This window comes from Phyllobates terribilis, unplaced genomic scaffold (genome assembly GCF_046119375.1).
Source record: "Phyllobates terribilis strain yellow unplaced genomic scaffold, ASM4611937v1 Scaffold_1__5_contigs__length_1240528914, whole genome shotgun sequence".
Lineage (NCBI taxonomy): Eukaryota > Metazoa > Chordata > Amphibia > Anura > Dendrobatidae > Phyllobates > Phyllobates terribilis.
This window is the reverse complement of record NW_027362761.1, coordinates 586820530-586837618: the sequence shown is the minus strand read 5'-3', so window position 1 is coordinate 586837618 and position 17089 is coordinate 586820530. Positions and strand designations below refer to the sequence as shown.

The 17089-nt window shown below is 53.6% G+C and overlaps 1 protein-coding gene across 2 annotated transcripts in view; it reads left to right on the top strand.

The window, feature by feature from the left end:
- Window positions 1-17089, top strand: part of RICTOR (RPTOR independent companion of MTOR complex 2) — a 76658-nt gene that overhangs the window by 50976 nt on the left and 8593 nt on the right. For both annotated transcript variants that reach the window (XM_073681899.1, XM_073681892.1), the window contains exons 29-33: window positions 3-109; window positions 2542-2771; window positions 3116-4118; window positions 16700-16877; window positions 16959-17040. In XM_073681899.1, the coding sequence (XP_073538000.1) occupies window positions 3-109; window positions 2542-2771; window positions 3116-4118; window positions 16700-16877; window positions 16959-17040 (1600 nt within the window). The remainder of the gene's footprint in view (window positions 1-2; window positions 110-2541; window positions 2772-3115; window positions 4119-16699; window positions 16878-16958; window positions 17041-17089) is intronic.

Here is a 17089-nt window from a genome sequence, read left to right as displayed (position 1 = left end):
AGGGTAACATTGGTTCCTCAAACTGGGGCCTTAACTTACTTCAAGAAGAAAATGTGATTCCGGATATAATTGCGCTGGCCCAGCACTGCGAGGTGCTCTCTATCCGAGGGTAAGACAAGGCCCAGAAACAAAGTTATTCCAGATCAGTCAGATCAGCGACCGTAAAGTGATCAAACTGCTGCAAAATGCTCAGTTAATTACATTCTGGCTTCCAGCAGCCGCCACCAGGGGGAACTCACTGCACTCTCTTCTGTAGACTGTTAGCTGCCTCTACTGGTGGGTGCAGGCACCAGCAACATGCAGTCCGCTCCCTCTAGTGGAATTTGCAAGTACTAACTATGCAGTTAGCCCCCTCTAGTGGCTGACAGCGGCAATGTACATTTAGCCTCCTTTGGTGGCGCTGGTAGACACCTGTAATGTGCACTTAGCCCCCTCTGGTGGCGGTGGTAGACACCTGTAATGTGCACTTAGCCCCCTCTGGTGGCGGTGGTAGACACCTGCAAAGTGCACTTAGCCCCCTCTGGTGGCGGTGGTAGACACCTGTAATGTGCACTTAGCCCCCTCTGGTGGCGGTGGTAGACACCTGCAATGTGCACTTAGCGCCCTCTGGTGGCGGTGGTAAACACCTGCAATGTGCACTTAGCCCCCTCTGGTGGCGGTGGCAGACACCTGCGATGTGCACTTAGCCCCCTCTGGTGGCGGTGTGCACTTAGCCCCCTCTGGTTACAGTGGTAGACACCTGCGATGTGCACTTAGCCCCCTCTGGTGGCGGTGTGCACTTAGCCCTCTCTGGTGGCGGTGGTAGACACCTGCGATGTGCACTTAGCCCCCTCTGGTGGCGGTGTGCACTTAGCCCTCTCTGGTGGCGGTGGTAGACACCTGCGATGTGCACTTAGCCCCCTCTGGTGGCGCTGGCAGACACCTGCACTTAGCCCCCTCTGGTGGTGGTGGTAGACACCTGCGATGTGCACTTAGCCCCCTCTGGTGGCGGTGGCAGACACCTTCAATGTGCACTTAGCCCCCTCTGGTGGCGGTGGCAGACACCTGCGATGTGCACTTAGCCCCCTCTGGTGGCGGTGGCAAACACCTGCAATGTGCACTTAGCCCCCTCTGGTGGCGGTATGCAATTAGCTCCCTCTGGTGGCGGTATGCAATTAGCCCCCTCTGGTGGCGGTGGCAGACACCTGCGATGTGCACTTAGCCCCCTCTGGTGGCGGTGGCAGACACCTGCGATGTGCACTTAGCCCCCTCTGGTGGCGGTGGCAGACACCTGCGATGTGCACTTAGCCCCCTCTGGTGGCAGTGGCAGACACCTGCGATGTGCACTTAGCCCCCTCTGGTGGCGGTGGCAGACACCTGCTTTGTGCACTTAGCCCCCTCTGGTGGCGGTGGCAGACACCTGCTATGTGCACTTAGCCCCCTCTGGTGGCGGTGGTAGACACCTGTAATGTGCACTTAGCCCCCTCTGGTGGCGGTGGTAGACACCTGCAAAGTGCACTTAGCCCCCTCTGGTGGCGGTGGTAGACACCTGTAATGTGCACTTAGCCCCCTCTGGTGGCGGTGGTAGACACCTGCAATGTGCACTTAGCGCCCTCTGGTGGCGGTGGTAAACACCTGCAATGTGCACTTAGCCCCCTCTGGTGGCGGTGGCAGACACCTGCGATGTGCACTTAGCCCCCTCTGGTGGCGGTGTGCACTTAGCCCCCTCTGGTTACAGTGGTAGACACCTGCGATGTGCACTTAGCCCCCTCTGGTGGCGGTGTGCACTTAGCCCTCTCTGGTGGCGGTGGTAGACACCTGCGATGTGCACTTAGCCCCCTCTGGTGGCGGTGTGCACTTAGCCCTCTCTGGTGGCGGTGGTAGACACCTGCGATGTGCACTTAGCCCCCTCTGGTGGCGCTGGCAGACACCTGCACTTAGCCCCCTCTGGTGGTGGTGGTAGACACCTGCGATGTGCACTTAGCCCCCTCTGGTGGCGGTGGCAGACACCTTCAATGTGCACTTAGCCCCCTCTGGTGGCGGTGGCAGACACCTGCGATGTGCACTTAGCCCCCTCTGGTGGCGGTGGCAAACACCTGCAATGTGCACTTAGCCCCCTCTGGTGGCGGTATGCAATTAGCTCCCTCTGGTGGCGGTATGCAATTAGCCCCCTCTGGTGGCGGTGGCAGACACCTGCGATGTGCACTTAGCCCCCTCTGGTGGCGGTGGCAGACACCTGCGATGTGCACTTAGCCCCCTCTGGTGGCGGTGGCAGACACCTGCGATGTGCACTTAGCCCCCTCTGGTGGCAGTGGCAGACACCTGCGATGTGCACTTAGCCCCCTCTGGTGGCGGTGGCAGACACCTGCTTTGTGCACTTAGCCCCCTCTGGTGGCGGTGGCAGACACCTGCTATGTGCACTTAGCCCCCTCTGGTGGCGGTGGCAGACACCTACATTGCATACTCCTACAGCTGGTATATATGTGTTGGGTCTGGATATTTCGGCCGGCCTCCGTCTGTGGCCTCCGTCTCTATTACCTGCCTCCCTTTGTGTTTCTCCAGAACCTGCGCCTACGTCCTCGGATTACTTTCCAAAACCAAGCAAGGGTGCGACATCCTGAAGCAGCACAGCTGGGACACGGTGCGGCACAGCAGGAGACATCCGTGGCCGGTGGTCCCTGACGACATGGAGCAGCTCTGCCACGAGCTGTGCTCCATCCCCAGCACCCTCAGCCTGAACTCCGAGTCCACCAGCTCCCGACACAACAGCGAGAGCGAGTCTGCGCTGCCCAGTGAGCGGCCATTGCTTTACGCCTCTCTATCTGCTATTAACCCAGCGGAGACACTGCCACAGTGCAGCATTGTCTTACCTCCTTAAAGGGGCTGCACAGGACTGCAAAGACATGGCGGCCTTCTTCCAGAAGCAGCGCCACCACCTGTTGTTGAGTTGTTTTGTATCTCCATTGAAGTGAAGCCTGCAGACGGGTGCGGTGCTGTTCCTGAAAGCGAGCCCTGGCTCACAGTTCTGGCCCACTCCCTTTATGGGGGGCAATGTCCTCCATGTAATGCATTCCTGGTTTTTGGTTCTGTGTTTCGCCGGCTGTTTGTGACCTCTCCCTTTCCTTCCTGCGTGCAGGCATGTTCATCATAGAAGACGACCCCTGCGGCAATTCCTCCCCCAGCCCCTTCTTCCTCTACGACGATCCTGAGCAGACCTTCTTTGACAAACCCTTGAAGGACAAAGATCGCAGCCCCTTCACCCTCCTGGCCCAAAGCAAGTTCATGAAAAACAGGTTTCTAAACTCCTTGACTCTGCCAAGTAAGAAGTTCCGCAGCAGCAGTAGCAGCGACCCCAAATCCAGTAAACTGCGGGATCTGAGGCGGAACAGGACGGTCACCGAGCCGTGGTCCGATTCCGAGTTCCCCTCTTTGGACAGTTTAGGATCCGTGTTTAAAGTTCCTAAAATAAGCACCAATCGCCTGGACACCTCGGTCAGCAAACATGCGGAAAACAACGGCAGTACTCCCAGCATCACCGAGAACGACCTCAAGCTGCCCAAGAGTTTAGGGAACGAGAACCACCGGGAGCACGCCAGCAGAGAGCGGCTGATCGGCGACGGCTCCACCACCACCACGCACTTCAAGAGCCGCAGCCTCAGCTTCAACACGGACACCACAACCAGCGGCATCAGCTCCATGAGCTCCAGCCCGTCCCGCGAGACTGTGGGCATCGACACTACAAACATGGACACGGACTGCGGGAGCCTGAGCACCGTCATCAGCACCAAAACCGTCAAGACCAACCTGCCCGCCATGCTGCACCCCAACCACCTGCCCCTCTCCAAGTCCAACTCTGTGTCACTGGTCCCTCCGGGGTCCTCACACACGCTCCCCCGCAGGGCGCAGTCACTGAAGGCTCCTTCTATCGCTGCCATTAAGACTTTGGCGGATTATCACTTCACCTACACCAGTTCTCGGGACGCATTCGGCTACGCGACACTGAAACGACTGCAGCAGCAGCGGATGCATCCCTCCCTGTCTCATTCCGATGCTTTGGCTTCACCGGCAAAAGACGTTCTCTTCACGGATACCATAACCATGAAAACGGGAAGCTTGGACTCCAGGCTGACCTCCAGCAGGTACACCTCTGAAAGGAAATCCTATATCTGTACAGCCACCACTAGGGGGAGCTCACTACATACAAATCTATACAGACACCACTAGGGGGAGCTCACTACATACAAATCTATACAGACACCACTAGGGGGAGCTCACTACATACAAATCTATACAGCCACCACTAGGGGGAGCTCACTACATACAAATCTATACAGACACCACTAGGGGGAGCTCACTACATACAAATCTATACAGACACCACTAGGGGGAGCTCACTACATACAAATCTATACAGACACCACTAGGGGGAGCTCACTACATACAAATCTATACAGCCACCACTAGAGGGAGCTCACTACATACAGATTTATACAGCCACCACTAGGGGGAGCTCACTACATACAGATTTATACAGCCACCACTAGAGGGAGCTCACTACATACAGATTTATACAGCCACCACTAGAGGGAGCGCACTACATACAGATTTATACAGTCACCACTAGAGGGAGCTCACTACATACAGATTTATACAGCCACCACTAGGGAGAGCTCACTACATACAGATTTATACAGCCACCACTAGGGGGAGCTCACTACATACAAATCTAGACAGCCACCACTAGGGGGAGCTCACTACATACAGATTTATACAGCCACCACTAGAGGGAGCTCACTACATACAGATTTATACAGCCACCACTAGAGGGAGCGCACTACATACAGATTTATACAGTCACCACTAGAGGGAGCTCACTACATACAGATTTATACAGCCACCACTAGGGGGAGCTCACTACATACAGATTTATACACCCACCATTAAGGGGAGCTCACTACATACAGATTTATACAGCCACCACTAGGAGGAGCTCACTACATAGAGATTTATACAGCCACCAGTAGAGGGAGCTCACTACATACAGATTTATACAGCCACCACTAGAGGGAGCTCACTACATACAGATTTATACAGCCACCACTAGAGGGAGCTCACTACATACAGATTTATACAGCCACCACTAGGAGGAGCTCACTACATAGAGATTTATACAGTCACCACTAGGGACAGCTCACTACATACAGATTTATACAGCCACCACTAGGGGGAGCTCACTACATACAGATTTATACAGCCACCACTAGGGGGAGCTCACTACATACAGATTTATACAGCCACCACTAGAGGGAGCTCACTACATACAGATTTATACAGCCACCACTAGAGGGAGCTCACTACATACAGATTTATACAGCCACCACTAGAGGGAGCTCACTACATACAGATTTATACAGCCACCACTAGGGGGAACTCACTACATACAGATTTATACAGTCACCACTAGAGGGAGCTCACTGCATACAGATTTATACAGCCACCACTAGAGGAAGCTCACTGCATACAGATTTATACAGTCACCACTAGGGGGAGCTCACTACATACAGATTTATACAGCCACCACTAGGGGGAGCTCACTACATACAGATTTATACAGCCACCACTAGAGGGAGCTTACTACATACAGATTTATACAGCCACCACTAGAGGGAGCTCACTACATACAGATTTATACAGCCACCACTAGAGGGAGCTCACTACATACAGATTTATACAGCCACCACTAGGGGGAACTCACTACATACAGATTTATACAGTCACCACTAGAGGGAGCTCACTGCATACAGATTTATACAGCCACCACTAGAGGAAGCTCACTGCATACAGATTTATACAGTCACCACTAGGGGGAGCTCACTACATACAGATTTATACAGTCACCACTAGGGGGAGCTCAGTACATACAGATTTATATAGCCACCACTAGAAGGATCTTACTACATACAGATTTATACAGTCACCACTAGGGGGAGCTCACTACATACAGATTTATACAGCCACCACTAGGGGGAGCTCACTACATACAGATTTATACAGTCACCACTAGGGGGAGCTCAGTACATACAGATTTATATAGCCACCACTAGAAGGATCTTACTACATACAGATTTATACAGTCACCACTAGGGGGAGCTCACTACATACAGATTTATATAGCCACCACTAGGGGGAGCTCACTATATGCAGATTTATACAGCCACTACTAGGGGGAGCTCACTACATACAGATTTATACAGCCACCACTAGGGGGAGCTCACTACATACAGATTTATACAGTCATCACTAGAGGGAGCTCACTATATGCAGATTTATACAGCCACCACTAGGGGGAGCTCACTACATACAGATTTATACAGCCACCACTAGAGGGAGCTCAGTACATACAGATTTATACAGTCACCACTAGAGGAAGCTCACAACATACAGATTTATACAGACACCACTAGGGGGAGCTCACTACATACAGATTTATACAGCCATCACTAGAGGGAGCTCACTACATACAGATTTATACAGCCACCACTAGAGGGAGCTCAGTACATACAGATTTATACAGTCACCACTAGAGGAAGCTCACAACATACAGATTTATACAGACACCACTAGGGGGAGCTCACTACATACAGATTTATACAGCCATCACTAGAGGAAGCTCACTACATACAGATTTATACAGTCACCACTAGAGGAAGCTCACAACATACAGATTTATACAGTCACCACTAGAGGGAGCTCAGTACATACAGATTTATACAGTCACCACTAGAGGAAGCTCACAACATACAGATTTATACAGACACCACTAGGGGGAGCTCACTACATACAGATTTATACAGCCATCACTAGAGGGAGCTCACTACATACAGATTTATACAGACACCACTAGAGGAAGCTCACTACATACAGATTTATACAGTCACCACTAGGGGGAGCTCACTACATACAAATCTATACAGACACCACTAGGGGGAGCTCACTACATACAAATCTATACAGACACCACTAGGGGGAGCTCACTACATACAAATCTATACAGCCACCACTAGGGGGAGCTCACTACATACAAATCTATACAGACACCACTAGGGGGAGCTCACTACATACAAATCTATACAGACACCACTAGGGGGAGCTCACTACATACAAATCTATACAGACACCACTAGGGGGAGCTCACTACATACAAATCTATACAGCCACCACTAGAGGGAGCTCACTACATACAGATTTATACAGCCACCACTAGGGGGAGCTCACTACATACAGATTTATACAGCCACCACTAGAGGGAGCTCACTACATACAGATTTATACAGCCACCACTAGAGGGAGCGCACTACATACAGATTTATACAGTCACCACTAGAGGGAGCTCACTACATACAGATTTATACAGCCACCACTAGGGAGAGCTCACTACATACAGATTTATACAGCCACCACTAGGGGGAGCTCACTACATACAAATCTAGACAGCCACCACTAGGGGGAGCTCACTACATACAGATTTATACAGCCACCACTAGAGGGAGCTCACTACATACAGATTTATACAGCCACCACTAGAGGGAGCGCACTACATACAGATTTATACAGTCACCACTAGAGGGAGCTCACTACATACAGATTTATACAGCCACCACTAGGGGGAGCTCACTACATACAGATTTATACACCCACCATTAAGGGGAGCTCACTACATACAGATTTATACAGCCACCACTAGGAGGAGCTCACTACATAGAGATTTATACAGCCACCAGTAGAGGGAGCTCACTACATACAGATTTATACAGCCACCACTAGAGGGAGCTCACTACATACAGATTTATACAGCCACCACTAGAGGGAGCTCACTACATACAGATTTATACAGCCACCACTAGGAGGAGCTCACTACATAGAGATTTATACAGTCACCACTAGGGACAGCTCACTACATACAGATTTATACAGCCACCACTAGGGGGAGCTCACTACATACAGATTTATACAGCCACCACTAGGGGGAGCTCACTACATACAGATTTATACAGCCACCACTAGAGGGAGCTCACTACATACAGATTTATACAGCCACCACTAGAGGGAGCTCACTACATACAGATTTATACAGCCACCACTAGAGGGAGCTCACTACATACAGATTTATACAGCCACCACTAGGGGGAACTCACTACATACAGATTTATACAGTCACCACTAGAGGGAGCTCACTGCATACAGATTTATACAGCCACCACTAGAGGAAGCTCACTGCATACAGATTTATACAGTCACCACTAGGGGGAGCTCACTACATACAGATTTATACAGCCACCACTAGGGGGAGCTCACTACATACAGATTTATACAGCCACCACTAGAGGGAGCTCACTACATACAGATTTATACAGCCACCACTAGAGGGAGCTCACTACATACAGATTTATACAGCCACCACTAGAGGGAGCTCACTACATACAGATTTATACAGCCACCACTAGGGGGAACTCACTACATACAGATTTATACAGTCACCACTAGAGGGAGCTCACTGCATACAGATTTATACAGCCACCACTAGAGGAAGCTCACTGCATACAGATTTATACAGTCACCACTAGGGGGAGCTCACTACATACAGATTTATACAGTCACCACTAGGGGGAGCTCAGTACATACAGATTTATATAGCCACCACTAGAAGGATCTTACTACATACAGATTTATACAGTCACCACTAGGGGGAGCTCACTACATACAGATTTATACAGCCACCACTAGGGGGAGCTCACTACATACAGATTTATACAGTCACCACTAGGGGGAGCTCAGTACATACAGATTTATATAGCCACCACTAGAAGGATCTTACTACATACAGATTTATACAGTCACCACTAGGGGGAGCTCACTACATACAGATTTATATAGCCACCACTAGGGGGAGCTCACTATATGCAGATTTATACAGCCACTACTAGGGGGAGCTCACTACATACAGATTTATACAGCCACCACTAGGGGGAGCTCACTACATACAGATTTATACAGTCATCACTAGAGGGAGCTCACTATATGCAGATTTATACAGCCACCACTAGGGGGAGCTCACTACATACAGATTTATACAGCCACCACTAGAGGGAGCTCAGTACATACAGATTTATACAGTCACCACTAGAGGAAGCTCACAACATACAGATTTATACAGACACCACTAGGGGGAGCTCACTACATACAGATTTATACAGCCATCACTAGAGGGAGCTCACTACATACAGATTTATACAGCCACCACTAGAGGGAGCTCAGTACATACAGATTTATACAGTCACCACTAGAGGAAGCTCACAACATACAGATTTATACAGACACCACTAGGGGGAGCTCACTACATACAGATTTATACAGCCATCACTAGAGGAAGCTCACTACATACAGATTTATACAGTCACCACTAGAGGAAGCTCACAACATACAGATTTATACAGTCACCACTAGAGGGAGCTCAGTACATACAGATTTATACAGTCACCACTAGAGGAAGCTCACAACATACAGATTTATACAGACACCACTAGGGGGAGCTCACTACATACAGATTTATACAGCCATCACTAGAGGGAGCTCACTACATACAGATTTATACAGACACCACTAGAGGAAGCTCACTACATACAGATTTATACAGTCACCACTAGGGGGAGCTCACTACATACAGATTTATACAGCCACCACTAGAGGGAGCTCACTACATACAGATTTATACAGCCACCACTAGAGGGAGCTCACTACATACAGATTTATACAGTCACCACTAGAGGGAGCTCACTACATACAGATTTATACAGTCACCACTAGGGGGAGCTCACTACATACAGATTTATACAGCCACCACTAGGGGGAGCTCACTACATACAGATTTATACAGTCACCACTAGAGGGAGCTCAGTACATACAGATTTATATAGCCACCACTAGAAGGATCTTAATACATACAGATTTATACAGTCACCACTAGGGGGAGCTCACTACATACAGATTTATATAGCCACCACTAGGGGGAGCTCACTACATACAGATTTATACAGCCACCACTAGAGGGAGCTCACTACATACAGATTTATACAGCCACCACTAGAGGGAGCTCACTACATACAGATTTATACAGTCACCACTAGAGGGAGCTCACTACATACAGATTTATACAGTCACCACTAGGGGGAGCTCACTACATACAGATTTATACAGCCACCACTAGGGGGAGCTCACTACATACAGATTTATACAGTCACCACTAGAGGGAGCTCAGTACATACAGATTTATATAGCCACCACTAGAAGGATCTTACTACATACAGATTTATACAGTCACCACTAGGGGGAGCTCACTACATACAGATTTATATAGCCACCACTAGGGGGAGCTCACTATATGCAGATTTATACAGTCATCACTAGGGGGAGCTCACTACATACAGATTTATACAGCCACCACTAGGGGGAGCTCACTACATACAGATTTATACAGCCACTACTAGGGGGAGCTCACTACATACAGATTTATATAGCTACCACTAGGGGGAGCTTACTACATACAGTCACCACTAGAGGGAGCTCACTACATACTGATTTATACAGTCACCACTAGAGGGAGCTCACTACATACAGATTTATACAGTCACTACTAGGGGGAGCTCACTACATACAGATTTATACAGTCACCACTAGGGGGAGCTCACTGCATACAGATTTATACAGTCACCACTAGGGGGAGCTCACTACATACAGATTTATACAGCCACCACTAGGGGGAGCTCACTACATACAGATTTATACAGCCACCACTAGGGGGAGCTCACTACATACAGATTTATACAGCCACCACTAGGGGGAGCTCACTACATACAGATTTATACAGTCACCACTAGGGGGAGCTCACTACATACAGATTTATACAGTCACCACTAGGGGGAGCTCACTACATACAGATTTATACAGTCACCACTAGGGGGAGCTCACTACATACAGATTTATACAGCCACCACTAGAGGGAGCTCACTACATACAGATTTATACAGCCACCACTAGGGGGAGCTCACTACATACAGATTTATACAGCCACCACTAGGGGGAGCTCACTACATACAGATTTATACAGCCACCACTAGGGGGAGCTCACTACATACAGATTTATACAGTCACCACTAGGGGGAGCTCACTACATACAGATTTATACAGTCACCACTAGGGGGAGCTCACTACATACAGATTTATACAGCCACCACTAGAGGGAGCTCACTACATACAGATTTATACAGCCACCACTAGGGGGAGCTCACTACATACAGATTTATACAGCCACCACTAGGGGGAGCTCACTACATACAGATTTATACAGCCACCACCGACTGATTCTCAGTAAACAATAATGCAACATAGTTGTAGCAGGAAAATGCTGCAAAACGTAAAAAAATCACACAATTACAAAAATGATTTTTAGCGAAAAGTAAATATATTTAAGTAAGGAAAAAAATTATTTCCAAAGGTGAATAACCCCTTTAATTTCAAACCATTGTCCCCCTTAATCTACGGCCTACAAATAACTTCTGTCCACAAATTAGGTGCCACAATGTATCATTCTTGCCTTTACCACTTGGCAGTGCTTCATACTCATCTCAGTGCCAGCCCAGGTGTGCCCCTCTTTATACAGTGCCAGCCTCAGTGTGCCCCTCTTTATACAGTGCCAGCCACAATGTGCCCCTCTTTATACAGTGCCAGCCTCAGTGTGCCCCTCTTTATACAGTGCCAGCCACTATGTGCCCCTCTTTATACAGTGCCAGCCACAATGTGCCCTTCCTTAAACAGTGTCAGCCATAGTCTGCCCTTCCTCTTACACAGTGTCGGCCCTGGTGTGCCCTTCCTCTTACACAGTGTCGGCCCTGGTGTGCCCTTCCTCTTACACAGTGTCGGCCCTGGTGTGCCCTTCCTCTTACACAGTGTCGGCCCTGGTGTGCCCTTCCTCTTACACAGTGTCGGCCCTAGTGTGCCCTTCCTCTCGCACAGTGTCGGCCCTGGTGTGCCCTTCCTCTCGCACAGTGTCGGCCCTGGTGTGCCCTTCCTCTCGCACAGGGTCGGCCCTGGTGTGCCCTTCCTCTCGCACAGGGTCGACCCTAGGGTGCCCTTCCTCTCGCACAGTGTCGGCCCTGGTGTGCCCTTCCTCTCTCACAGAGTCGGCCCTGGTGTGCCCTTCCTCTCTCACAGAGTCGGCCCTAGTGTGCCCTTCCTCTTGCACAGTGTCGGCCCTGGTGTGCCCTTCCCCTCGCACAGGGTCGGCCCTAGTGTGCCCTTCCTCTAGCACAGTGTCGGCCCTGGTGTGCCCTTCCTCTTGCACAGTGTCGGCCCTGGTGTGCCCTTCCTCTTGCACAGTGTCGGCCCTGGTGTGCCCTTCCTCTTGCACAGTGTCGGCCCTGGTGTGCCATTCCTCTCACACAGGGTCGGCCCTGGTGTGCCCTTCCTCTCACACAGGGTCGGCCCTGGTGTGCCCTTCCTCTCGCACAGGGTTGACCCTAGGGTGCCCTTCCTCTAGCACAGGGTCGGCCCTGGTGTGCCCTTCCTCTCTCACAGAGTCGGCCCTAGTGTGCCCTTCCTGTAGCACAGTGTCGGCCCTGGTGTGCCCTTCCCCTCGCACAGGGTCGGCCATAGGGTGCCCTTCCTCTAGCACAGTGTCGGCCCTGGTGTGCCCTTCCTCTTGCACAGGGTCGGCCCTGGTGTGCCCTTCCTCTCGCACAGGGTCGGCCCTAGGGTGCCCTTCCTCTTGCACAGTGTCGGCCCTGGTGTGCCCTTCCTCTAGCACAGTGTCGGCCCTGGTGTGCCCTTCCCCTCGCACAGGGTCGGCCCTAGGGTGCCCTTCCTCTAGCACAGTGTCGGCCCTGGTGCGCCCTTCCCCTCGCACAGGGTCGGCCCTAGGGTGCCCTTCCTCTAGCACAGTGTCGGCCCTGGTGTGCCCTTCCTCTCGCACAGGGTCGGCCCTGGTGTGCCCTTCCTCTCGCACAGGGTCGGCCCTGGTGTGCCCTTCCTCTCGCACAGGGTCGGCCCTAGGGTGCCCTTCCTCTCACACAGGGTCGGCCCTAGGGTGCCCTTCCTTTCGCACAGGGTCGGCCCTAGGGTGCCCTTCCTTTCGCACAGGGTCGGCCCTAGTGTGCCCTTCCTCTCGCACAGGGTCGGCCCTAGTGTGCCCTTCCTCTCGCACAGGGTCGGCCCTAGGGTGCCTTTCCTCTCTCACAGAGTCGGCCCTAGTGTGCCCTTCCTCTAGCACAGTGTCGGCCCTGGTGTGCCCTTCCTCTTGCACAGTGTCGGCCCTGGTGTGCCCTTCCCCTCGCACAGGGTCGGCCCTAGGGTGCCCTTCCTCTAGCACAGTGTCGGCCCTGGTGTGCCCTTCCTCTCGCACAGGGTCGGCCCTGGTGTGCCCTTCCTCTCGCACAGGGTCGGCCCTGGTGTGCCCTTCCTCTCGCACAGGGTCGGCCCTGGTGTGCCCTTCCTCTCGCACAGGGTCGGCCCTGGTGTGCCCTTCCTCTCGCACAGGGTCGACCCTAGGGTGCCCTTCCTCTCGCACAGGGTCGGCCCTAGGGTGCCCTTCTTCTTACACAGTGTCGGCCCTAGTGTGCCCTTCTTCTTACACAGTGTCGGCCCTAGGGTGCCCTTCCTTTCGCACAGGGTCGGCCCTAGGGTGCCCTTCCTTTTCGCACAGTGTCGGCCCTAGTGTGCCCTTCTTCTTACACAGTGTCGGCCCTAGGGTGCCCTTCCTTTCGCACAGGGTCGGCCCTAGGGTGCCCTTCCTTTCGCACAGTGTCGGCCCTAGTGTGCCCTTCCTCTCGCACAGGGTCGGCCCTAGGGTGCCTTTCCTCTCTCACAGTGTCGGCCCTAGTGTGCCCTTCCTCTAGCACAGTGTCGGCCCTGGTGTGCCCTTCCTCTTGCACAGTGTCGGCCCTGGTGTGCCCTTCCCCTCGCACAGGGTCGGCCCTGGTGTGCCCTTCCTCTAGCACAGTGTCGGCCCTGGTGTGCCCTTCCTCTTGCACAGTGTCGGCCCTGGTGTGCCCTTCCTCTCACACAGGGTCGGCCCTGGTGTGCCCTTCCTCTCACACAGGGTCGGCCCTGGTGTGCCCTTCCTCTCGCACAGGGTTGACCCTAGGGTGCCCTTCCTCTAGCACAGGGTCGGCCCTGGTGTGCCCTTCCTCTCTCACAGAGTCGGCCCTAGTGTGCCCTTCCTGTAGCACAGTGTCGGCCCTGGTGTGCCCTTCCCCTCGCACAGGGTCGGCCATAGGGTGCCCTTCCTCTAGCACAGTGTCGGCCCTGGTGTGCCCTTCCTCTTGCACAGGGTCGGCCCTGGTGTGCCCTTCCTCTCGCACAGGGTCGGCCCTGGTGTGCCCTTCCTCTCGCACAGGGTCGGCCCTAGGGTGCCCTTCCTCTCACACAGGGTCGGCCCTAGGGTGCCCTTCCTTTCGCACAGGGTCGGCCCTAGGGTGCCCTTCCTTTCGCACAGGGTCGGCCCTAGTGTGCCCTTCCTCTCGCACAGGGTCGGCCCTAGTGTGCCCTTCCTCTCGCACAGGGTCGGCCCTAGGGTGCCTTTCCTCTCTCACAGAGTCGGCCCTAGTGTGCCCTTCCTCTAGCACAGTGTCGGCCCTGGTGTGCCCTTCCTCTTGCACAGTGTCGGCCCTGGTGTGCCCTTCCCCTCGCACAGGGTCGGCCCTAGGGTGCCCTTCCTCTAGCACAGTGTCGGCCCTGGTGTGCCCTTCCTCTCGCACAGGGTCGGCCCTGGTGTGCCCTTCCTCTCGCACAGGGTCGGCCCTGGTGTGCCCTTCCTCTCGCACAGGGTCGGCCCTGGTGTGCCCTTCCTCTCGCACAGGGTCGGCCCTGGTGTGCCCTTCCTCTCGCACAGGGTCGACCCTAGGGTGCCCTTCCTCTCGCACAGGGTCGGCCCTAGGGTGCCCTTCTTCTTACACAGTGTCGGCCCTAGTGTGCCCTTCTTCTTACACAGTGTCGGCCCTAGGGTGCCCTTCCTTTCGCACAGGGTCGGCCCTAGGGTGCCCTTCCTTTTCGCACAGTGTCGGCCCTAGTGTGCCCTTCTTCTTACACAGTGTCGGCCCTAGGGTGCCCTTCCTTTCGCACAGGGTCGGCCCTAGGGTGCCCTTCCTTTCGCACAGTGTCGGCCCTAGTGTGCCCTTCCTCTCGCACAGGGTCGGCCCTAGGGTGCCTTTCCTCTCTCACAGTGTCGGCCCTAGTGTGCCCTTCCTCTAGCACAGTGTCGGCCCTGGTGTGCCCTTCCTCTTGCACAGTGTCGGCCCTGGTGTGCCCTTCCCCTCGCACAGGGTCGGCCCTGGTGTGCCCTTCCTCTAGCACAGTGTCGGCCCTGGTGTGCCCTTCCTCTTGCACAGTGTCGGCCCTGGTGTGCCCTTCCTCTTGCACAGTGTCGGCCCTGGTGTGCCATTCCTCTCACACAGGGTCGGCCCTGGTGTGCCCTTCCTCTCGCACAGGGTTGACCCTAGGGTGCCCTTCCTCTAGCACAGGGTCGGCCCTGGTGTGCCCTTCCTCTTGCACAGGGTCGGCCCTGGTGTGCCCTTCCTCTTGCACAGGGTCGGCCCTAGGGTGCCCTTCCTCTAGCACAGTGTCGGCCCTGGTGTGCCCTTCCTCTTGCACAGTGTCGGCCCTGGTGTGCCCTTCCTCTTGCACAGTGTCGGCCCTGGTGTGCCCTTCCTCTTGCACAGGGTCGGCCCTGGTGTGCCCTTCCTCTCGCACAGGGTCGGCCCTGGTGTGCCCTTCCTCTCGCACAGGGTCGGCCCTAGGGTGCCCTTCCTCTCGCACAGGGTCGGCCCTAGGGTGCCCTTCCTTTCGCACAGGGTCGGCCCTAGGGTGCCCTTCCTTTCGCACAGTGTCGGCCCTAGTGTGCCCTTCCTCTCGCACAGGGTCGGCCCTAGGGTGCCTTTCCTCTCTCACAGAGTCGGCCCTAGTGTGCCCTTCCTCTAGCACAGTGTCGGCCCTGGTGTGCCCTTCCTCTTGCACAGTGTCGGCCCTGGTGTGCCCTTCCCCTCGCACAGGGTCGGCCCTAGGGTGCCCTTCCTCTAGCACAGTGTCGGCCCTGGTGTGCCCTTCCTCTCGCACAGGGTCGGCCCTGGTGTGCCCTTCCTCTCGCACAGGGTCGGCCCTGGTGTGCCCTTCCTCTCGCACAGGGTCGACCCTAGGGTGCCCTTCCTCTCGCACAGGGTCGGCCCTAGGGTGCCCTTCCTTTCGCACAGTGTCGGCCCTAGTGTGCCCTTCTTCTTACACAGTGTCGGCCCTAGGGTGCCCTTCCTTTCGCACAGGGTCGGCCCCTCTTGTGCCCTTCCTCTCTCAGTGTCGGCCCCTCTTGTGCCCTTCCTCTCGCACAGGGTCGGCCCTAGGGTGCCCTTCCTCTCGCACAGGGTCGGCCCTGGTGTGCCCTTCCTCTCGCACGTTGCCCTTTTTTGCTTTAGAGTGACCTGTGCCGCCTGCCAATATAAGTCTCACGGCTGGCACCCCGGCTGTCACTAAACCCTCGTGTACAACCCCCTAAATAATGCAATTCCTATGCATAGGAGCTGTATACTGAAAACGGCAGTGTATTTACTACGACTTGTGAACCTGTTTTATGTTTTTTTGTATCTGTGTTGGTGCGCGCTGACGTGTGACGTTCCCCCTGCAGGTTCATGAAGGCGCTGAGCTACGCCTCTCTGGATAAAGAAGACTTGTTAAGTCCAATAAACCAGAACTCTCTGCAGCGCTCGTCGTCTGTCCGCTCCATGGTGTCCAACGCGGCGTACGGCAGCTCGGAGGATTACATCGGCCTCGCTCTGCCCATGGATATAAACGATATGTTCCAGGTAAGTGCGACGGTTCATGCGCCGCTCCGGACCGACTCCCGGTGACATCCACGCTGATGGGGATTTTTTTTTTTTTTTCAGGTAAAGGAAACCCCTTATTTCCAAAAGATCGTGCCGTCAAGTGACGACCGCGCTGCTAAAGTGCTGGCTCCGGAAGTAGGAGGTACAGTAAGAACTGGAGGGATGTTCCCATAAATGTCTGCGAGATGCGG